The sequence below is a fragment of the Callithrix jacchus genome, chromosome 10 (genome assembly GCF_049354715.1).
Source record: "Callithrix jacchus isolate 240 chromosome 10, calJac240_pri, whole genome shotgun sequence".
Taxonomy (NCBI): Eukaryota; Metazoa; Chordata; class Mammalia; order Primates; family Cebidae; genus Callithrix; species Callithrix jacchus.
In genome coordinates this window covers 61,993,037-62,017,369 of record NC_133511.1, presented here as the reverse complement: position 1 = coordinate 62,017,369, position 24,333 = coordinate 61,993,037, and the positions used below count along the sequence as shown (strand labels likewise).

General features: G+C 38.2%; 1 protein-coding gene and 2 pseudogenes across 11 annotated transcripts in view; 2 read left to right on the top strand and 1 right to left on the bottom strand.

The window, feature by feature from the left end:
* The window catches only part of NARS2 (asparaginyl-tRNA synthetase 2, mitochondrial), a 163,568-nt gene that overhangs the window by 135,108 nt on the left and 4,127 nt on the right, over window positions 1-24,333 (bottom strand). For all 11 annotated transcript variants that reach the window (XR_013523219.1, XR_013523218.1, XR_013523217.1 and 8 more), the window contains exons 3-5: window positions 22,190-22,310; window positions 16,693-16,833; window positions 5,571-5,651 (exon numbers count right to left, since the gene is read on the bottom strand). Coding sequence is in view for 4 of the 11 variants with exons in the window: in XM_078340134.1 (XP_078196260.1) it covers window positions 5,571-5,651; window positions 16,693-16,833; window positions 22,190-22,310 (343 nt within the window). In the remaining 7 variants the exon portion in view is untranslated. The remainder of the gene's footprint in view (window positions 1-5,570; window positions 5,652-16,692; window positions 16,834-22,189; window positions 22,311-24,333) is intronic.
* On the top strand, window positions 15,015-15,507 carry LOC100406261 (ribosomal protein L30 pseudogene; annotated as a pseudogene).
* On the top strand, window positions 17,604-19,555 carry LOC108593780 (nuclear receptor coactivator 4 pseudogene; annotated as a pseudogene).

The window sequence follows — 24,333 nt, the reverse complement described above, 5'->3', positions numbered from 1 at the left end:
ATGCAGCCTTATTTCTGGGCTCTTTATTCTGTTCCATTGGACTATGTGCCTGTTTTGTTTTTTTTGTTTTGTTTTTTTTTTTACGAGTACCACACAATTTTGGGAGTGTAGCCTTGTAGTACAGTTGGATAACATGATTCTTCCAGCTTGGTTCTTTTTGCTTAGGATTGCCTTAGCTACCCAGGCTCTTTTTTGGTTCCATATAAATGTTAAAATAATTTTTTCTAGTCCTGTGAAGAATGTTGTTGGTAGTTTGATATGAACGGCACTGAATCTGTAAATTGCTTTGGGTAGTATAGCCATTTTAATAATATTAATTCTTCCTGTCCATGAGCATCGGATGTTTTTCTATTTGTTTGTGTCTTCTCTGATTTCTTTGAGCAGTGTTTTATAATTCTCATTGTAGAGCTCTTTCACCTCCCTGGTTAGCTGTATTCCTGGGTGTGTGTGTGTGTGTGTGTGTGTGTGTGTGTGTGTACTGTGAATGGGACTAACTTTGTTTTGGCTCTCAATTTGGTTGTTGTTGGTGTATAGGAATCCTAGCAATTTTTGTACAGATTTTGTGTCCTGCAACTTTGCTCAAGTTATTTATCAGCTGAAGGAGCTTTTGGGCCAAGACTATGGCATTTTCTAGATATAGAATCATGTCATCTGCAAAGAGACATACTTTGACTTCCTCTCTTCCTATTTAGATGCCCTTTATTTCTTTATCTTGTTTGAATGCTGTGGCTAGGACTTCCAATGCTTTGTGGAAAAGAAGTGGTGAGAGAGGACATCCTTGACTTCTGCTGGTTTTCAAGGGGAATGCTTACAGCTTTTGCCCCTTCAGTATAATATTGGCTGTGGGTTTGTCAGAGATGACTCTTATTATTTCAGATACGTCCCTTCAATATCTAGTTTCCTGCGAGTTTTTAACATGAAATAATGCTGAATTTTATCAAAAGCCTTGTCTGCATCTATTGAGATAATCACGTGGTTTTTGTCTTTAGTTCTGTTTATGTGATGAATCACACTGATTGATTTTTGTATGCTGAAGCAATCTTGCATCCTGGCGAAGAAATCTACTTCATGGTGGATTAAATTTTTGATTTGCTGCTGGATTCAGTTTGCAAGTATTTTGTTAAGGATTTCTGCATCAATGTTCATCAAGGTTACTGGCCTGATGTTTTCTTTTTTTGCTGTGTTTCTGCCAGGTTCTGGTATCAAGATGATGCTGGCCTCACAGAATGAATTGGGGAGAAGTCCCACCTACTCAGTTTTTTGGAAAAGTAACAGTCAGAATGGTACCAACTCTTCATTGTACATCTGGTAGAATTCAGCTATGAATCCTTCAGGTCCTGGACTTTTTGGTTGGTAGGCTATTTATTACTTATTTGGTTTTGGAGCTTGTCATTGGTCTGTTCAGGGAATTAATGTTTTCCTGGCTCAGTCTTGGGAGGGTGTAGTTTCCAGCAATTTAGAGGTATTCATAGTAGTTTCTGAAGGTTATTTCTTTGGGGTCAGCAGTAACATTCCCTTTGTCATTTCTAATTGTGTTTGGATCTTCTCTCTTTTTTTCTTAGTCTAGCTAGTGGCCTATCTTATCAATCTTTTCAGAAAACCACCTCCTGGATTTGCTGATATTTTGAATGGCTTTTTTCCATCTCAGTTTCCTTCAGTTCAGCTCATATTTTTGTTATTTCTCGTCTTCTGCTAGCTTTGGGGTTGATTTGTTCTTCCTTATCTAATTCTTTCCATTGTAAAGTTAGGTTATTAAATTGAGACCTTTCTAACTTTTTGATGGGGGCGTTTAGTGCCATGAATTTCCCTCTTAACACTGCCTTACCTGTCTCCCAGAGATTTTGGTATGTTGTATCTTTGTTCTCACTATTTTCAAAAAACTTTTTGAGGTCTGTCTTAATTTCATTATTTACCCAAAAGTTATTCAGGAGCATGCTGTTTAATTTTCCTGTACTGTATGATATTGAGTGCTTTTGATTGTGTTGACTTCTATTTTTATTGTGCCATGGTCTGAGAGTGTTTGCTATGCTTTCAGTTCTTTTACATTTGTTGAAGACTGTTTTATGTTCAATTACGTGGTTGATTTAGAGTATGTATTACGTGAAGATGAGAAGAATGTATGTTGTCTGCACTTCATTTTAATTCTCTGATTCTTCTTACATTATTGCTCTTACCTGGAATATTCTCCCTAAAGTAGAGTCAGGTCACATATTCATTTTGAAGGTTTTTCTGACCAAGTCAATCCTTACTGACCTACCTCATCTTCCTCTTGATTCCATACCACTTACAACTGGTAACACTGTATCCTCAAATGCATACACAAAGCAATTCCACCTTATTTCCTATCAACTTCTAGTCATACTGAAAAACATGGAACTGTATATAGTTGTGCATCACCACCAACCCAAAACTAAGATCTTTATATTAACTTCTGAAAAGTCAGAAGAGGAATAATAGCCACATCACCAAAGAGAATAATTTTAGCCGGCATAAGGAAGTCCCCTCTGCTTTAACCTTTACAAGAAAAATAACTTTGTAAAGACCAATTGCTTGTTTTCTGTTTCTGCTTTCCTCAGCCTTTTTCGGTCTATAAAATGAAACGTTGCCTGATTCTTGAACTGCAAATGAAAGTCAATTAAGACCTTTAAACTAAATTTGTTATAATTTTGTCTTTGACAGCCACAACCTATAATTCTTGCCTTAATCTCTTCTATCCCCTCAAAGACAAACTAATTGTTCCAAAACTATAAAGACCAAATATAATTTTGAGAACTCAGCCAGATTCTTAGGACAAAGAGGAAAAAGTGTACAAACAAAGAATTTTGTAGGGTAAGTAACATCAAGAGTAAATGAAAAGCATGCTCCTTCCTTTATCAACATCTGCCAGCTCACCAGCTTGACAGGATAGAACCTCAACTACATCTTTATAACATTTAGCATAGCATCTTGAACACAGGTGGTATCAAATGTCTGTTAATAACAAACAAATGCCTTGAAGGAAACTTCTCACAATGTATTCAGTAGTCCTCAAACCTTAAAAAATATCAGTCTTAAAGCAGGAAATGGATGAGGGAAAGGAAAAGTAACATGACAGGGCAAGCATTCACTTCTCAATAGAATGTCAGAAGTGCATGTTCTTACTGTGTTTTTTCCAGGCAGCCTCTTAAAGCTGCCCGTTTATCTTTAAACATAGTACTTAATGACACTTCATTTCTGTCAGAGAAAAAACATGCACCATTTTTTTTTTCTTGCCTTCCCTTTAATGAATGAAATGTACAATGGGCTATGTATGCCAGTTGCTCACGCACCGCAGTGAGCTGCAGGGACACTCAGTGCAGACTGGCGCGTCCAGGCAGCCAAATGGAATTCCCCAAGATTTTTATTTGTTTAAAATACTTCGGTGTCAGGACAGTCTGGGCAGACATGTTACTCATGATGCTCCGGACACCCAGCAGGGCCCATTGAGCTCTTCAGAAAGTCTGTGGAAATATTCACCGTGTGGCACTAACAATCAGGGAGCAGGCTCCTGAATCAGAGTTCAGTAACGCAACTGTGCAGTCGGCTTCATTTTCTGTTTAGCCACTAGTTACTTCGCTTTCCAACAAGGTTTGGGAAAAGGTCAAATGTGCTCATAGAGGAGGAACAATGAAGCAGCCTTAGGAGTTACAGTGTTAAAAAACACCCACCTCCTCCTAAAATTCAAATTCCTATGTTTCTACAGGCAGCCAAGAGGAAATTAACACAATGAATCTTGAAAGTGAAGTGTGTAAGGTGGGATAAGCAGCAGCACTGCTTTAAAAGGATAGAGGGTTGGCAGGGGCAGAAGACAAGTCTTTGCAGTTGAACTTCTGAAAGCAACAAAGACAACAGATCAACATAGCATAAAAGACAGATAGCACATATCAGCTGAAACCTGAGCTAGATCCTGACTGTAGGAGCCTAGGATCAATGAATTCAAGAGTGTCTCTTTCTGGTACTCTGCATAGGCAAATTTAAGTCCACAATAAAAGGAAAAAAAAAAAATCCCACAAATTCCTTTCCCTGGCTCTGAAATAATATAAACAATATACTTCTCATTTGTTAGCTTCAGAAATAAATTTCTTTTCCTCTTCCTATTTAGTCACACTTATCTGGTAACTTGTCTTAGGTTTAGAGGCCAAGATATATATATATATACACATATATATATGTATGTGTGTATGTATGTATGTATATATGAGACTACTCAGAGCTGCTTATCCAATTTCCCTGGTAGCAATGTGGTTATCTCCAAACGTATCTTTATTTAAGCACGTTAAAAACTTTTTTACTTGTTTAATTTGGAGCTGTTTAATAATTCCTTCTTATTTGTAAAGACTCCTTTAAATTATGCCCTTCTTTCCCAGCCATTTATTGAATATTCAGTGGTTTAGATTAAGGAATTTAGAAATTCCAGTGAGTAATTCTTTGCTTCAATATGCAAAAAAAATTCAGGTGCAAAGAGAAAATAAACACCTAGAGAAGAATGTTTTCCAGAATTTACATTTGGTTATTCTGTCATCTGCTGCCTTCTTTGAATTCATATATACAGATGCTAATACTACCACTTTAAACGTTTAACAAGGCATTTTTATTCCGCTATTTGCAGAAAACTGATCAGCATCAAGATTTCTTCCAGTCACGTATGATGAAGACAGCATTTGATTATCATTCTGAATGACTTCAACATATCAGGACAACTTCTTCCAGAGAATACTTTGTTCAATATTATAACGAATCACCACCATTATTAAGAGTCAGAAAGCACTGAACCAGAGAAAGCAGTTACATACATATTTTGTCATTTGACAGAATCAACCAAATATATAAACAAGAATCCTGACATCTTAAAGATAAAGAAATCAGTAAACAAACAAAAGAAGTACCAAAGCGCCACTCATCATCATACCATTCTCTCTGTCCATTATTATACAACTAGCCAATGATTTTAAACAGCTATCAAACTGGTAAATGCAAGGCTTTCAACTGCCTACAAGTAAGAAAAACTGGTAACTTAAAACACGATATGCAATAAGGGCAGGCTGACAATGCTAGGAACTCAAAAGATGATTGCTAAATAAATTAAAGAGCCTTCATGGGATGTACAGAACATAAATCATTCTTAGGAAAAATTTACTTCCAGAAGACTTTGAAAAAGAAAATGATACTCACATGTATACTTTCCTATTTTTATTTCTCTTTTAAAATATGACTTACATCCACAAATATTAACTGTATTGAATCTGCGTAAGACATAGCTTAAAATCCTCATTTACCTCTTCAAATTTCTCTAGTTCACCAATTCACAGTAACTTAAGAAAAGCAATGAGAGTGCTAATTTAAAAATTCACTCTTCTGTCACAGTGTAAGACGGCTGGTAGTATAGGAAATCAGACTGCTTTGATTGTCTATGTGACTTTTTCAAGGATTTTTATTGACAATTTCAGGTGCTGCTCATAGTCTTCTGTCCACAAAACTAGTATTACATTAAAAACCTCAGATGCAAAATATTAAACAGCAATGTATCTCTCAAGATGGGAAGCACAACTTACTTCAAGTTGAAAAAGTTCTCCAGCTCCCTCACAGTCATTGGATGTGATTATTGGAGTATGAATATGCACAAAGCCATTGTCCTGAAAAAGAAAACCACAGTTTTCAGTATATTTGCATATTCAACAATTCCAAGAACACACAGCTTCTTATACTATTAAAATGGCACACTAAGCAAATGCTGTTTTATTTCAAAGATAAAGAAATTGAGGCCCAGACAGATTTAGTGTCACAATTAGTCAGTGGCTGAGCCAGGACTAGAACCTAGGTCTTCATGCTCTTTAGTACTTTACTCTCTTTCCATTTCTCTAACATTTTGGTGGTGATTCAACATGTATACACACTCTAGGATAACGTATAATGATGCTGCCCATGCTGCTAGGGGAATACAAAGCGATCTGTATAAACTTATCTTGAAATAAGACCTCAATTGTAATGAACACCAAAAAAAGGAGAAAAATTAAGGTAGACAAATAGAGACTGAATATACAAACAGCATAAAAAATACAGAAATGATCTTTACAAGGTCTCTGTCATTAAACTGATGGCACAATGAACTCTACATGGCACAGGCAGTGTACTTCCTTTGCCTGAAGGAATATTCTGAGCAGCAACAAATCCATCCATTACTAAGGTCTCTAATTGCAGCCCTTCTGAACAAAAGTCTGAGACTATTTCCATTAGTGAACCACAAAAGCTGTTGCTAGGAGGATTGAAATAACCCAGCAATTTCAAGGTTATGCTTCTTTCATTTTGACTATGGGTATAAGCAAAAGGTATATCAACAATGTAGATGTTTGCAGGGTGGGACTGCAGGTAATAAAAAGTGACTTTATAATAGAAAGGTAGAATATTATGTGCTTAATGCAAAATTTTGGCCTTGAAATCAGTACAATAAATTCCTATGCACATATTTCCATCAAGTTTGGTGGAATAAAGATTGTCGCTATGCATTACTAGGGGCCTCCCAAATATGACCCTTCTTGAATTCAAGTGTTATGGCTACAATACAAAGTATTCAGCCAACAACTTGCCTTATGATGTGGACTGATTAAATATTCAAACTCTAAATTAACAGTCTCAAAAAGTATTAAAATATATACTTAATCTGACAGCAACATGCCTAGAGGTGTTGCACAGAGCACATTATAGAAAACCAATGAAATATGATCAATAACATTACTGCATACCATTTTTATCTCCTAGGAGCCAAGAATCATGGACATGAAACATTTACTCCACATGAATGTAGGCAACTATGAACATGAGTGCAGTAAACAAAGAAAGGAAGTGAAAAATCCAAAGGAAATGAGGGTAAGGAAAGGGAGGTGGAGAGGGAGGAGAAAATGTAATGGCTAAACCTGATTGCCAAAGTTAGAACTGATCAAATGTCACAAGAAACAGCACTATAAATCTCACGAAAATAACTGTATGAGTTTTTTATTTAAATCACACACCTAGTGGGAATTATTTTTAATACTTAACTAATGCTAAGTATCACAAAAGGGTCCAGCAGCTTTCTCTGCTTTAAAACTGCCTGCAAGGCTTATCAAAGTTCCTAACATTACCAAATGCTAATAAAGGAGAGAGTACAAAGGAAGAATAATACAGTCATGCAAACAAAGTCCAAAAAAGTCAAAGTGGGTAGGGGAGTAAAAAGGAAAGTAAATAGGAAGGAGTGGTGAAGTACTGTGAGTATCTGCCTCAAATAGGTTTCCAGTGTCACGTACTTATACCGTCCCAAATCAAAGGGATTCCTAAATAGAGACATGAAGGCCAGAGAAGGGGCCAAAAATAAAAGCAAACACTTTCACCCAGTTTTTCAGATTCCACCCATCACCTCCAAATATCTAAATATTTTCATACACATTCTAAAACCAATATTTTCCAAAGCCCTGAGTATCCCAAAATTATAAAATTCATACATTAAGGCCCATATACACCATTAAGAGAAGACTAACAGACTCTTTCTTTCCCACGTAACTGAAATAACTATCATTTAATAAGAATCAACAAAAAAAGAAACATGAAAGAAAGTGCTAGTCACAGGTAGGCCATAGGCAACACAAAGTGGCAGCAAGAAGAGATTTTAAGAATCCATTAAGAGGCTGGGTACAGTGGCTCATGCTTGTAATCCCAGCACTTTGGAAGGCCAAAGTGGGCAAATAACTGGGTCAGGAGGTCGAGATCAGCCTGATCAACATGGTGAAAGCTCATCTCTACTAAAAAATATAAAAATTAGCTAGGCGTGGTAGTACACACCTGTAGTCCCAGCTATTCGGGAGGCTGAGGCGGAGGTGACAATGAGCCGAGATTGCGCCACTGTACTCTAGCCTGGGCAATACAGTGAGACTATCTCAAAAAAAAAAAAAAATTCACAAAGAGCAGTTACAGGAACTCAAAGACATAGCAATTTGGAGACATTCTACACAAAGGTAAAGAATACTAGGCACAGTGGCTCACATCTGGACCCTAGCACTTTGGTTAATCCAGGCAGGAGGACTGCTTGGGCCTAGGAGTTCAAGACCAGCTTGGGCAACACAGTGAGATCCCATCTCTACAAAAAATAAATTTAAAACGACTAGCCATGCACAGTGGTGCATGCCTATAGTGTCAGCTACTTGGGAGGCTGAGGTAGGAGGATCGCTTGGGACTGGGAGATTGAGGTGGCAGTAAGCCATGACTGCACCACTGCACTGCAGCCCGGCAACAGTATAAGACCTTGTCTCAAAACAAACAAAAAATATTCCACATAGTGGCAGGCTTTAAAACACTGCCATACAGAGGAGAACAATTCCTGATATTTACAGGAAGAACCTCAATTCATTGAGAAAGGGCAGAATCTTTTGTACTTGGCTCACTGAGGAAGACAGGAAAGTAAGTAATCCATTTTAGGAACACTTCCACTGGTATTTAGAAAAAAATTGGTGCCTAATGAGAAAATTCCTCAGATGTTTCAGAAATCTGGCTTTTCTAAATGACTCATTCCTTGAGGATTCTAAATAGCCAAGTTTTTGTACATAACAAGTGTGTCAATTTTATGAGCAAAGAAGGTTATACACAAAATATTTTTCATACTGAAACCAATAAATAGTCTTAGGTCCTTAAAGTGCCCTAACTTAAAAGTACTGTTCAAGTTTCTATTTTTCGCCCACATTTCTATATTTTTATTAACAAAACTGAAAAGAAAATTTTATATTTGGAAGAGTAACATCTTTTAGCAAACCTAAAGTAACGGATCAAAGAAACAGGTACAAAACATTAGGTAACATATAACTATTACATAATATGCCTTATAGTACTCCAGTAAGGCTTCTTTAAATAACTGAAACCTAAGCATCACACATAAAGGTACATAATTATCACATATAAAGGTAAGTAAACTAGAATGAGGTAACAGGATTATATTCTCCAGGTCTTTACAACTACTAAGTGAATTTACTGCTACTCAAAAAGTGTCTACCTTTGTAACTACTCTATCATGAATGGTGCTAAAATTCAAGTTATTTCCAAATGAATGTTTTTCTAATTTTACTTTTAATAATTTTTGGCTAGGTGTGGTGGCTCACACCTGTAATCCCAGCACTTTGGGAGGCTGAGGCGGGTGGATCACCTGAGGTCAGGAGTTTGAGACCAGCCTGGCCAACATAGTAAAACCCGGTCTCTACTAAAAATACAAAAATTAGCTGGGTGTGGTGGCGTGCACCTGTAGTCCCAGCTACTTGGGAGGCTGCAGGAAAAGAATCACTTGAACCCGGGAGGCAGAGGTTGTAGTGAGCCAAGATCACGCCACTGCACTCTCCAGCCTGGAGCAAGGCTCCATCTCAAAATAATAATAATTTTTTTTTAAAGTCAGGATCTCACTTTGCTGCCCAGGCTGGAGTTCAGTGGTGCAAACAGGGCTCACTGCAGCCTCAACCTCCTGGGCTCAAGTGATCCTCCTGCCTCAGCCTCCTGAGTAGCTAGGACTACAGGCACATGCCACCATGCCTGGCTAATTTTAGTTTTATTTTTACTAGAGACTAAGTCTCACTATGTGCCTAGGCTGGTCTCTAACTCCTGGGCTCAATGGATCCTCCTGCCTTAGCCTCCCAAAGTGCTGGGATCATAGACATGAGCCACTGCACCCTGTCTACTTGGTTTTTTTATTTCAAATTTTTGTAGCTTGTCTTATTTTTTAATTATTTACATATGTCTAAAAGCTTCAAGTAATAAATGGAGTATGTAAAGTGTACTTGTCAATACCACCACCTAGTGGCCATAAGTCTACAAAACCTTCAAACTAAAGTAGGTATACTTCATCAGCTGTTGAAGCCATGTGGTTAAAAAAGGTATTTTTATGATTATGTGGTTCAAGCACTAACGAAAATCCACATGGAAGTGGATAGCAAAGTTTCTGACAGCATATGTATCAGGATGCTTACAAACTACAATAGGATGACATTGTGTAATTTGATTTATTTTCCTTTGTGGTATCAAAAGCAAATGCCTTAAATAAGGCCATGATGTTCTTTTCTTTAGCTCTTTAACCAAATTAATCTGAAAGAGGTTTTTTTCAAGGGGCAAGAACTTTCTTGGTGAGCTGTAGCAGGACTGTGTGAATTTGGATACAGCCCAAGGGAAGGCTATAGCCACTGTTACACAACTTCTGCAAATTAGCTATATCTGGAGAAGTAGCACAGGAAGAGTTACAAAACCACATGGAGTAACAATAAACTTTATCTGCTGGATCACTCCTTGCCTTTGGGGCCCTCCCATTCACTGGGAGAGAGGGTCCCTTCACCTTAGCAATTTGTCAACCACATTAAACTGTGGCTTTCCCAGGTAGAGGGAAATGGCTGAGAAGCAAAGCCAAATGAGACAAAATGCCTTTAGTCATTAGATCAACTGACTTGCTCAACACCAGTAACTCGTTAAAATTAATGCTTACTTTATACAGAATATAGATCTATGACCAAGATGGAGAAATAGGAAACAACCAAAACACAAAAGAACCACAACAACACAAAAAGCAAACCCCATGAAACAATAGTTTCCAATATACTGGGTATCAGGCAACAAAGTCATCTCTCTCTGAGCTGGGAAACAAATGGTAAACCCTACCAGTAACCCAGCTTACCACCTTGAGATCTTCCAGGCCACAGCACAGGGAAGGGGAAAAAGTAACATAGAGCCAGCAGACTCCCTGAGTTGCAGAGACACAACTGAGAGTCTGGAGAGACCCAAGTGGCTAGAGTCCACAGGCTAGAAAATAAGAGTGGAGACATCTGTGGAGACACAGAACTCCAGAGAGCTGCAAAGGGCCACTCTGTAGTATTAGGCAGATCAGTGTATTTGTGTGAAAAGAACTATCCAACGCTAGGGAAATAACTCTCTAAAAGACTAGAGAAAACAGTGCCCAGTGCTCACATGCTGGCTGGAAACAGTACCTGTTCCACAAACTAGAAAAACTCATTGTTCACAAGGCACTAGGTTGGGGACCTAAGGAAGGCTTTGCCTCAGCAGTGAGGAATAAATAGTATAGCACCGAGCACTGCTAGAGACCTGCTTAACATATCACATAAGCAAGACCTCAAAGGATCAAACAGATAGCAATATCTGTGTGCACACCCACAGCACTCACCAAGGTAAAATTCACAATGTCTGGTACCCAAAGATTAGTCATCCAGAGTCAAGAAACCTTAACTCATAACGAAGAGACAAATAGAAACTAACTCATAACAGACATGTTAAAATCGGGAGAAAAAGACACGCCATTTTAAAATGGTTATTAAAACTATATTCCATGTTTGAAAAGTTAAATAGACATAAAAGACATTAAAAAAACAGCCTAGGCGAGGCGCAGTGGCTCATGCCTGTAATCTTAGAATTTTGGGAAGCCAAGGCAGGACTGCTTAGGGTTAGGAGTTAGAGACCAGACTAGGCAACACAGTGAGACTTTATTTCAAACAAAAAAATGAGCAGCCCAAACCAAGCACCTAGATACAAAATCTAAATTAGCATCCCCAGAAATAATAACTACATAGGTAAACATACAAGATTATTTTATTATTTAAATCTCTTTAAAAGATAATTTATGCTTGAATGAGAATAACAATGAATTACTGAATTTATAACATATATAAAAGTAAAATGCATGCCAAAAAATAACATAAAGGTGGAAAGAAATATAAGTATATATTATAAGGTTATTACATTATACATTAGGTGGTAAAACATCAACTGAAGTTAAAGATGTATATTTTAAACCCTAAAACAGTCATTAAAATAACAAAACAGTTTTAGTTAAGAGGAAAACAAAGAAGATAAGAAATAAGGGCCCAGCATGGTGGCTTAAGCCTGTAATCCCAGCACTTTGGGAGGCTGAGGCAGGTGAATCACAAGGTTAGGAGTTTGAGAACAGCCTGAACAACATGGTGAAACCCCATCTCTACTAAAAATACAAAAATTAGCTGGGCGTGGTGCTGTGCACTGGTAATCCCAGCTACTCAGGAGGCTGAGGCAGGAGAATCGCTTGAACCCGGGAGGTGAAGGTTGCAGTGAGCCGAGAGTGCGCCACTGCACTCCAGTCTGGGCAACAGAGAGAGACTCCATCTCAAAAAAAAAAAAAAAAAAGAAATAAGAAATAATGCAAGAGAGAACAAAGAACAGATAGGACAATTAGAAATGAAACAGCAAGATGACAGACTCAAACAAAACTACATCAATAATCACATTAAATGTATATGAACTAAACACCCAAATTAAGAGAGAGAGACTGATTATGAGACTGGGTATAAGAAGTAAGATCCAACCATATGCCGCCAACAAGAAACGCACTTCAAATAAAAAGATACAAATACATTTGACCCTTCCACAGATGGATTTAAACTCCATGGGTCTACTTACACATGGATTTTTCTCAATACATACACTGGAAAAATTTTTGGAGATTTGCAGCAATGTGAAAAAACTTGCAGATGAACAGCATAGCCTAGAAATATTTTTTAAATTAAGAAAAAGATGGCTGGGTGCAGTGGCTCATGCCTGTAATCCCAGCACTTTGGGAAGCCGAGGTGGGTGGATCACGAGGTCAAGAGATCGAGACCATCCTGGTCAACATGGTGAAACCCCATCTCTACCAAAAATACAAAAAATTAGCTGGGCATAATCCCAGTTACTCAGGAGGCTGAGGCAGGAGAACTACCTCAACCCAGGAGGCAGAGGTTGCGGTGAGCTGAGATCGCGCCATTGCACTCCAGCCTGGGTAACAAGAGTGAAACTCCGACTCAAAAAAAAAAAAGAAAAAGATATGCCACAGATGCATAAAATATATGTAGATATTAGTAATATATTATAATTTACAACCATAAATACACACAAATCTTTTACAAAAAGTTAAAATTTATTAAAATTTACACAAACACAGACTGTACCGGGCACAATTTGTAGAGAAAAATATAAACAAACGTAAAAGTGCAGTATTAAATCATAACTGCATAAAGGTAGTTATATACGGTATGTACAACAATCTCATAGCTACTATAGTAAGCTCAAGTGTTACAAGCATCCACATAAAACACCCTGTGATGCTAATCATCTCACGAGCAGTTCATCTCTCAGTAGTAAACTGTGTGTCACGGTAAAAAGCAATCTCTTGTGTTCTCACCTTATTTTTCATCAGGTTTAGTGCAATACTGTAAACCTTAATTAACACCATGGGACCCTATGAAGTACTTACTAATGAGGCTAGAAGTACTCCCAAGAAGCAGAGAAAAGTCACAACATTAGACGTAAAAGTTTAATTTCTTAGTATGTACTGTAGATTGAGGTCTGCAGCTGCAGCTCCCTGCCATTTCAAGACAAATCCAGCATAAAGACAACTTACAAAATTTTTTCTTATGAAAAAAATAAGCACATTGTGAAGCTGTTGCTACAGCTATGCCAGCAAGTGAGACAATCTTGCATATTTTGTGAAATACAAAATGTGTTACTCAACTATTTACATTATCCCAGCTCTTACTGTTGCCTTCGAGACAACAGTAAGCTATCAGTTATGTTTTTGGGGAGGCAAAATTTATACTTGGATTTTTTTTTTTGAGACAGTCAAGTTCTTATTGCCCAGGCTGGAGTGCAGTGGTGCAATCTCAGCTCACTACAACCTCTACCTCCTGGGGTTCAAGCAATTCTCTTGCTTTAGCCTCCCAAGTTAGCTGAGGTTACAGGCACCTGCCACCATGCCTGGCCATTGTGTATTTTTAGTAGAGATGTGGTTTTACCATGTTGGCTAGGCTGGTCTCTAACTCCTGACCTCAAGTGATCCACCTGCCTCAGCCTCCCAAAGTGCTGGGATTATAGGCATGAGCTACCGCGCCTGGCCCATACTTGGATTTTTGACTACATAAAGAGTTGGTGCCCCTAATCTCCATGTTCTTCAAGGGTTAACTATGGTTTAAAAGTAAACGGATGAAAAAAAATGCTAACACTAATCAAAAGAAAGCTCTAATGGTTATAATAATATCAAAGTATATGTGAAAGCAAAGAATATTAATAGAGATTTTAAAAGCTTGATAAAATTGATATACCTCTAACCCGGTTAATCAGAAAAAAAGAAAGGCCACAAATTATCAATAGCAGGAATGAGACAACATCATTACAGATGCCACAGATATTAAAATAAGGGGATACCTATAACTTTATGGTAATAAGTTTAAAAACTTAAACGAATCAATTCTTGAAACTCAGATTACTAAAGTTCACTCAAGTAAAAACAGATAAGCTACAGCTGTGTATCTATTCAAGAAATTAAGCCAGGTGCAGTGACATGCACCTGTAGTCTCAGCTACTCAGAGTCTGAGGAAGACTGCTTGAGGCCAGGAATTCGAGGCTGTAGTGCACCATGACTGCACTTGTGAATAGCCACTGCACTCCAATCAGGAAAACATAGTAAGATGCCATCTCTAAATAAATAAATAACTTTGTTGTTGCTGTTGTTATTTGAGACAGAGTCTCACTCTCTCACCCAGGCCGGAGTGGTGTGGTGTGATCTCGCTGACTGTAACCTCTGCCTTCTGGGGTCAAGTGATTCTCCTGCCTCAGCCTCCCAAAGAGCTGGGATTGCAAGGACCCGCCACCACACCCGCTAATATTTTGTATTTTTAGTAAAGACATGGTTTCACCAAGTTGGCCAGGCTGGTCTTGAACTCCTGATCTCAAGTGATCTGCCCACCTCAGCCTCCTAAAGTGGAAGCGTTACAGGTGTGAGTCACTGCATCTTGACAACAAATAATTTTAAAATGAAAAAGTGGTAATAATATCTTGTGGGCATGGTGGCACATGATTGTAATCCTAGCTACTTGGGAGGCTGAGGCGAGGGGACTGCTTGAGCCCAGGAGTTCAAAACTAGCCAGGCAACACAGTGAAACACCCATCTCAAGACAAAATTAAACAAAATAAAATTAAAAATAGCTTCCTTTCTTGCTCCCCGGCCATCTTAGCGTCTGCTCTTGGCTGGGGGCTGTCCCACACCTAAGGCAGGAAGATGGTGGCCGCAAAGAAGACGAAAAAGTCGCTGGAGTCGATCAACTCTAGGCTCCAACTCGTTATGAAAAGTGCAAAGTACGTGTTGGGGTACAAGCAGACTCTGAAGATGATCAGACAAGGCAAAGTGAAATTGGTCATTCTCGCTAACAACTGCCCAGCTTTGAGGAAATCCGAAATAGAGTACTATGCAATGTTAGCCAAAATTGGTGTTCATCACTATAGTGACAATAATATTGAACTGGGCACAGCATGTGGAAAATACTACAGAGTGCGCACACCGGCTATCACTGATCCAGGTGATTCTGACATCATTAGAAGCATGCCAGAACAGACTGGTGAAAAGTAAACCATGCAAAATTTTCCTTTAATAAAATTTTTCCGAGCTTGTTTTAAAAGAAAAAAAATTAAATTAAAAATAAATTGAAATTGTAGATAAAAATTCTACCCCCCCCAAGAAAAAAACAAAACTTTGAAAGTGCACACTGAGATGAATTCACTAGTGAATTCTCCACATTTAAGAAAGAAATCATTGTAACTGCATGGATAACTGTACAATTTTACTTTTAGAAAAGATAAAGGGAGGAAATATCCCCCCGCCCCGCCCAACTCACTGAACAAGGTCAACCTTACCCTGATTCCAAAACCAAATACATTACAAGAAAACAAAACTACAGAATAATATCTCTTTTCAGTGGTGAGGCAAAAATTCTAAACAAAGTTAGAGCAAATTGAATCCAACAACATACTAAAAGGATAATACATCTATAATATTATATACTATATTATATTAACATATTAATATAAGACTGTTTTTTTGGAGACAGAATCTCGCTCTGTTGCCCAAGCTGAAGTGTAGTGGCGTGGTCTTAGCCCACTGCAACCTCCATCTCCCGGGTTCAAATGATTCTCCTGTTTTAGCCTCCTGAGTAGCTGAGATTACAGGCACCCACCACCATGCCAAGCTAATTTTTTGTATTTTTAGTAGAGATGGTATTTCACCATGTTGGCCAGGCTGGTCTCGAACTCCTAACCTAGAGTGATCCACCCACCTCAATCTCCCAAAGTACTGGGATTATAGGCATGGGCCACTGCACCCGGCCAACGTAAAACATCTGTATTAGAACATATCTATATGCCTAGAAATGCTGGGTTTGTTTAACATTCAAAAATTAATCAATGTACTTCAGCATCACAAACTAAAACAAACAAACAAAAAAACATAAGTCATCCCAAAAGATGCAGAAAAAAAAATAACAAAACCCAATACCCACTCCTGATAAAACTCAACAAACAAGAAAGAGAAGAGAACTTTCTCCACCAAATTCAGAGCATCTATTAAAACCTATAGCTAACATCATACTTAGTGGTAAGGGGAACAAACTGCTGATACACATAACATGGGTGAACCTCAATAATTATGCCGAGTGAAAAAAACTAGACAAAAAACAGTATACACTGAATGATTTCATTTACATAAAACTCTAGAAAATGCAAGCTAACACATAGGAACAGGAAGTGAACTATGGTTGCTCGGGGATGAAGGGAAACAAGCAGAGAGAGGAGGTATAAGCACAGGTCACAGCGGAACTTTTGGGATCTTACCTTAAAGAAAGAATGAATAGCAGCTGTCGCTTCACTGCGAATCCTCAATATAGATCCCAGAATGTTAGTCCTACACCTCAAGTGAGGATATTGTCTCAGGTACTCCAGAGGATGCCTTTCTTTGTATCTGATGGGGAAAGTCTGACAATAAATGAAAAGAACAAATTAGAAGCCAAATGAGATACTGTTTAGGAAAATCCATTTCCAGGGTATTTCTTAAATAGTGCTTCAGAACCAAACTAAGATGCTTTCCTTCTTTATTTCTTTATATAACTGATTTTAATCCACACTATTTCCACCAGATAAGTGGAATGGCAGGATGGAATCAGAAAGATGTAGGTTTGAATCTAGCTCTACTACTAATTAGCCAAGTAACTGAGCTAATAACACTGAAGCTCATCTGTTATTTACCGAGTTTGTATCCAATCACTTCCTACAAATAGGTTAGGATTAATTATGCAAAATATCTACTGGCACACAGGAGTTCAAAATATTGTCGATATTAAAAATGTACACACAAGGCTGGTGTTCAATTTTAAAATCACCTATATGTCTTGAAAGCCCACAATCATCCATGTCTTGAAAGCCCACGATCATTGATAATCAATTGGTGCAATTTATTACTACTATCAACATGCTACTGGTGTCTAAGAACATGAGGGAGGGTAAGCAGCTTTCTTCCAGCTAGCAGAGTAGTGAAGATTTACACAAAATTTGAAAAATTATGGCTCCACCTTGAAATATGTCTACCCTGCTCATATTCATGTTACAAGATTAACACAGACACATCCTTTCAGACAAAAATCAAAGTTTTAATTAAAAAGATAACAGAGAAACTAAAACAAGAGCTACACTGGCAGCCTGTTTCTTTCAGTTTCATCTTTTCCTTGTAAGTCTTGTACACACACAAACTTATATATTGTACAATAACAAGCACTATACTTATTAAAAGTGAAAATGTGGCTGGCACGTTGGTCACCTGGCCTGTGAGGAGCACTGAGCAGAATGAATACCTTCCAAGACCAGAGTGGCAGCTCCAATAATAAAGAACCCCTTTTGAGGTGTAGTGATGCACGGAGGGACCTGGAGCTTGCTATTGGTGGAGTTCTCTGGACTGAGCAGCAAATTAAAGATAACTTGCGAGAGGTCAAACCTCAGATTCACGGTTGCATAAGCCATCACCTGGAATGCCTTAGAAGCCGTGAGGTGTGGCTATATGAACAGGTGGACCTCATCTATCAGCTTAAAGAGGAGATACTTCGGCAGCAAGCTCAGCAGCTGTACTGGTTATTGGGCCAGTTCAACTGTCTTACTCATTAACTGGAGTGTACCCAAAACAGAGATCTAGCCAAACAAGTCTCCGTGTGCCTGGAGAGACTGGGCAGTTTGACCCTCAAGCCTGAAAATTCAACTGTCCTGCTCTTTGAAGCCGACACAACTGCTCTGCACCAGACCATCACCACCTTTGGGTCTCTCAAAACCATTCAAATTCCTGAGCACTTGATGGCTCATGCTAGTTTATCAAATATCGGGCCCTTCCTGGAGAAGAGAGGCTATATCCCAATGCCAGAGCAGAAGCGAGCATCCGTATTGCAACTGTCCCTCTCAGCGAATGGCACCTTGGAAGCAAACCTGCCAGTTGTCATCAGGCTCCTTACATACCCAGCACCAACCCCCAGGACTGGCTCATCCAAAAGCAGACCTTAGAGAATAGTCAGACTTCTTCCAGAACTGCAATTTCTTCAGTAATGTCTGGGGAAACCTAAAGGACTTAGAAAACTGGCTCCTCAAGAGTCAGCAACAGGAAATTCCGGAAAAACCAAGTTATCAAAAGTGTAACAGCCATTCCACTACTAGTTCTTTCTCCACTGAAATGAAAAAGGTTGAAGATCTAGAGCTTCCTGATCAACATAAGATGGACTTATCAGATTGGCTGGTGACTCCCCAGGAATCCCATAAGCTGGGGAAGCCTGAGAATGGCAGTCATTAAATCAGTGAGAAGTTTAAGCTCTTGTTCCAGTCCTACAATGTGAATGATTGGCTTGTCAAGACTGACTCCTGTACCAACTGTCAGGGAAACCAGCCCAAAGGTATGGAGATTGAAAACCTGGGCAATCTGAAGTGCCTAAATGACTACTTGGAGGCCAAGAAACCATTGTCCACCCCCAGGGTGGTTACAGAGGATTGGCTTGTCTAGAACCATCACAACCCATGTAAGGTAGAGGAGGTGTACAGAGCCAATGAACCCTGCACAAGGTTTGCAGAGTGCGTGTGTGATGAGCATTGTGAGAAGGAGGCTCTGTATAAATGGCTTCTGAAGAAAGAAGGAAAGGATAAAAATGGGATGCCCATGGAACCCAAACCTGAGAAGCATAAAGATTCCCTGAATATGTGGCTCTGTCCTTCTAGAAAAGAAGTAATAGAACAACCTAAAGCACCAAAGGCAATGATTCCTTCTAGAATTGCTGATTCCTTCCAAGTCATAAAGAACAGCCCCTTGTCGGAGTGGCTTATCAGGCCCCTATACAAAGAAGGAAGTCCCAAGGAAGTGCCTAGTACTGAAGACAGAGCTGGCAAACAAAAGCTTAAAAGCCTGATGAGCACTTTCTGGTGTTCCATTAACACAGCAGACTGGGTCCTGCCAGGAAAGAAGATGGGCAACCTCAGCCAGTTATCCTCTGGAGAAGACAAGTGTAAGATTCAAAAGAAGGCCCAGAAGAAGTACTACTTAATTCACCTCTACAGGAGGAACATAAGTTCCCCCCAGACCATTACGGTCTCCCTGCAGTTTGTGATCTCTGCCTGCATGCAGCTTAAAGTTGATAAAGAGAAGTGGTTATATTGAACTCCTCTACAGATGTGAAGACAAGAAGTGAGCTGCCTTTCTGCCAATTATCACACATCATGAGCTGAGTGACTGCAGCTTGCCAAATCATTGTTTCTGGGTCTGACCAGTTAGCTTAGTTCTTCTCTCAACTAATTTTGAACTAGTAAAGCAAAGCGAGTCATCAGATTTATGAGTTACTGTTTAAAAGAAAAATGCTGTTTATTGATTATTAGCTGATTCAGTTCCTTCCTTCTTACAGAAGTGTTAATTTACTCCCACACAGCCTCTTTGTGGATACATCTTTTTCACAAGCCTCCAAGGCTCCTTAGATTGGGTCGTTACTAAAAGTACATGAAAACACTCACTCTAGTTTTAAAAATGAAATATTTCTGTAATCAAGGTGTATTGATATATTCTAAAGTTAGTAAACTTCCCTAACGTTTAATTGCCCTATAGATGCTTCTCTTGCTATGGGTTTTCTTGTTAGTGGTCTGAAATAATGATTTTTCCTGTTCTATTAATATATAGTGTATTTTGCACAAAAAAATAACCTGGCTAATAGTGATTATCAAAATATGTATTAATAATCTTAGCAATTTTTGACATTACCTAACATTTTAGCCTACATGTTCTACATTACTATTCACCTGAAACTCAGCTACTGCAAATTTTTTTCTTTCTATAAATGTTACTAAAATATCCCGTGAGCTCTTTTAGAAGAGTTCGGTATTACTTCTAGACTATTTTTGAGGTAGTTCTAGCCTTTTAAAATATTTTATAGACCTACAAGATTTAAAAGAACCCCAGTACCAACTAAGCAAATAGGCAAAGACATGTTGGAAATGTAGTATAGTACTTGAACTATTCATTATACTGGTACATCCTGTGTAAAAGGAAACTGAGCTTGACACCTGGTGCTTTTAATTAGGGATACAGTCGTCCTTCTCCTGTAAGCACAGCACACCTGTACCTCAAAGGTGACGTTTTAGTGAATAGGCTGTTTTCAACACTTGTGACTTGGGGTGTTCATTGAAGCTTTATGAAAACTACTGATGTTTTCTCAATCTCCTTAAAGTCGTGTCCATGCTTTAAAATGTCTCTGTAGGAGAGAAGTGGGGTTCATAATGTTTTTAAATATCTAAAGATATCTTTGCTGCTTTCCAGACTTTGAAACTATTAAGCTTCTTAACTGCCTGTTATTGGAAATACTTCTGGGGAAACTTCATGGTCCCACAATGTTACTGCCATATAGCTTCACTAGAGTTCTTTGAACCACAGCTGGAAAGAGCTTTGCATTATTTTTTAATTCCCTCCCCCAGATATCACTTAGAACTATTATAATAAAGTGGTGGGCAAAAACAACATAAGGAGCCTTTCAGTTATCTTAAGTTGCAGCTAACTCTGTAGTTTCTTTTTTGAGGCCAAATACACTGTATTTTACATTGTCAAAATATAATTTACATGAATCACTATGTTAATGAGTATGTAAAACATTCTTTTGCATTGATGAATTTTGTATCTGCCTCCATTAAAAGCATAACAGCCATAAAAAAAAAAAGTAAAAGTGAAAATGTAACCATATCATAATTCAAGGGGTCAGAATTCCCTATGTCGGAATATTTTAGAATGATACTTAATCTAAGAGAAGGGAAGATGAAGGCATCAATGCCAAGAGAAGCTAAGGAAGAACAATTTAAGAACACAACAGTCCCTGGCTTATCCACAGGGGATATATTTCAAGACTGCCAGTAGATCCTTCCTTTATTTCTTTACATTTTTTTCCTATAATACTGAAAGAATTAACAATGAATTAAAGTGATGCAGTTTCCCTGTATTTTCTCATTTTTGTTCATTAACTGTTTGAAGACAGGTATAGCAAAAACACAGAGGAATCAAACGGCTAGAATATAAATTTCAGTTGTGTCACATCAGCTCAGGCAAGTCATTTCATCTGGCTGGGCCTCATTTTCTCCACTATAAAGAATTTTATTAATAATCTTTTATTCCCTCTAACTTCTTTATCAAATTTATAAATACAAAGCTAACAGAAGAGTCTTGCAAAAACAGACATAAACATGTCTTATTATAGAATTTCTTGCCTCTGTTCAGCCTAAGCATTACAATACTATAGATTAGCATCACCCAACAGAACTTTCTGTGATAAATGGAAATGTTCTGTATCTGTGCTATTCATTGTAGTAGCCAGGAGCCACATGCAACTACTAAGTACTTGAAATGTGGATAATGCCACTTTGGAACTGAATTTTTTACTGAATTTTAATTGATTTAATGCCAAACAGCCAAAGGTGGCTAGTGCCTTCCATTACTGAATGATCGGTTCTAGATCATGCAAAGGTCATTCCTGGTTTCCCTAAGAATGAGCCTGCCTTGGTATATCACTGTGGCTGATAGGGCATGCTTATAAAAGCAGCAAGTTTTAATTGTGACACACACCACAGAGATGCAAAAATTAACACTTAGCTCTCATTAAGCTATCTACATAAAAAATTTTTGCTACTGCCTCTACAGGTCTTATGGCTTGTTTCAATTACCTAGTAAGTCACAAATGAAATATATTCTAAGTTTCACCTTCCTAATAATCACACTTAAAACAGATTGCTCTCTTAAATTAAGCCTAAACAGCCTCCACAAAAGTATCAGAAATCATACCTTGGCATCACAGTTTCCAATAACTTTAATGTTTTCTGCCTTCAGTTCCACATTTTGCCTTTTGGATGGACTTTTTACCAGCTGCCCTTGGACTTCTACAGAACTCCCAAAAGTTAATTCTCTATTACAATTAAAAAAGATAAACAAAATATCATTATATAAAACCTTCATTTGAATATAAACTTTGTAATAAGAATATTAAAACACTTAAGGACAAATGGTTTTACCCTTAATTGGGTTAAATAATCTTCAAAATCTATGAATATTCTGTTGCATAAAGTATAAAAGTATAAAAATTAATTACATAAGCTTTAAAATGCAAACAAACAGCTAAGAATTTGTATAATTAATTAATTCAGAATTAAGAGGCCATAGAATTGTCTTATTAAAAAATTAGTTGGCCAAAAAACTTTTTCAAAGATTACAGAATACATGCAAAACCTGCAAAATCAAAATAAAATCAGCTGGGAATTCTCAGGTGACTGGTGATCTGAATACATATAGTGCTACTTTCTGGTTAATAAGACTAAGTTTGAGTTTAAGTTCACCCACAAATTAACTGTATGACAACTATGGAAAGTCATCTAAGTTCATTTGTTTTAAGAATCATCTATTAAAAAGGAGCTAGTAAATGACAGTACATCTGTTCTAATTCTTTTTTCTTTTCTTTAAAGAGACCAGGTCTCACTATGTTGACCAGGCTGGTCTCGAACACTTGGACTCAAGCAATCCTCCTGCCTTGGCCTCCCCAAGTGTTGAGATTACAGGCATGAGCCACCACGCCCAGACCATCTGTTCTAGTTCTAACATTTCATAACTATAATAAGTATGACAGTGCCTTCCTAATAAACTATTGAAATATTATAATATAGAAATACAATAAATTTTATTAAAGTAAGTCAGTCAGGAGATTCTCCACCCAGTTTTGTTTGTTTGCTAAATATATGGTATTCTTATATAATTTATATAAATATGACTGTCCACTATTGCATTATGGGTGGCGAAATCTGGTATACTTTCACCAACCTGAGAGGGTGATTTGAGATGCTGACTTAAAATATGTACTACCTGACACATATGAATGTAAATATTATCCTAAGCGTTCCTGGGAATATCTCAAAGAGACAGTCATCCTCCGGAAACTCTAAAATCTAGCTACCATTATACCCATGTGACTGCTATACTGATACAAATAATCAAAATAACTACAGTTTTTTTTTAAAGGTTACCATTAATATTAGGTCCAGGTGTGGTGGCTCATGCCTGCACTTTGGGAGTCCAAGGAGGGCAGATCACTTGAGGTCAGGAGTTCGAGACCAGCCTGGCCAACATGATGAAACCATGCTTCTACTAAAAATACAAAAAGTTAGCCCAGTGTGGTATCGCATACCTGTAATCCCAACTACTCAGGAGACCGAGGCACAAGAATCGCTTGAATTCAAGAGGCAGGGGCTACAGTGAGCCAAGATCATGCGGCTACACTCCAGACTGGGTGACAGAGCGAGACTCTCAAAAAGAAAAAAGTTACTATTACATCAGAACAATTTTATCTTGTTCTGCCCAGCTGACCACAGTCCTGTTATCCATGAACCTCTTCAGTGGGTGAACAGCATTAACCCTAACAATCCTCAGAAGAGCAAAGCACTCTTAATCTAACAAATTAAAATAATGTTCTCTTCCTCAGAGCTGATATCAAACATTAAAATGGTGTTAGTTTTGGGTTTCGGGGTTTTTTTTGGAGACAGGACTCTGTCACACAGGCTGGAGTGCAGTGACGTGATCTTGGCTCACCACAGCCTTGACCTCCAGGGCTCAAGAGATGCTCTAGCCTCAGCCCCCCAAGTAGCTGAAATTATTGGTGCACACCACCACGCTCAACTCATTTTTGTATTTTTGGTAAAGACAGGGTTTTACCCTGTTGCCCAGGCTGGTCTCGAACTCCTTGACTCAAGTGATCTGTCTTGGCCTCCCAAAGTGCTGGGATTACAGGCGTGAGCCACTGCACCTGGCCTGGTGTTAGTTTTAAAACCTGATGAATGAGACCATAAAGTTTCTTCCATTTGTTCAACAAGCAATAATTTGTCACACTGTATTAGAGGCCAAGAATGCAAAAAAGAATGAGATGCCGTTCCTAACCTCATGAA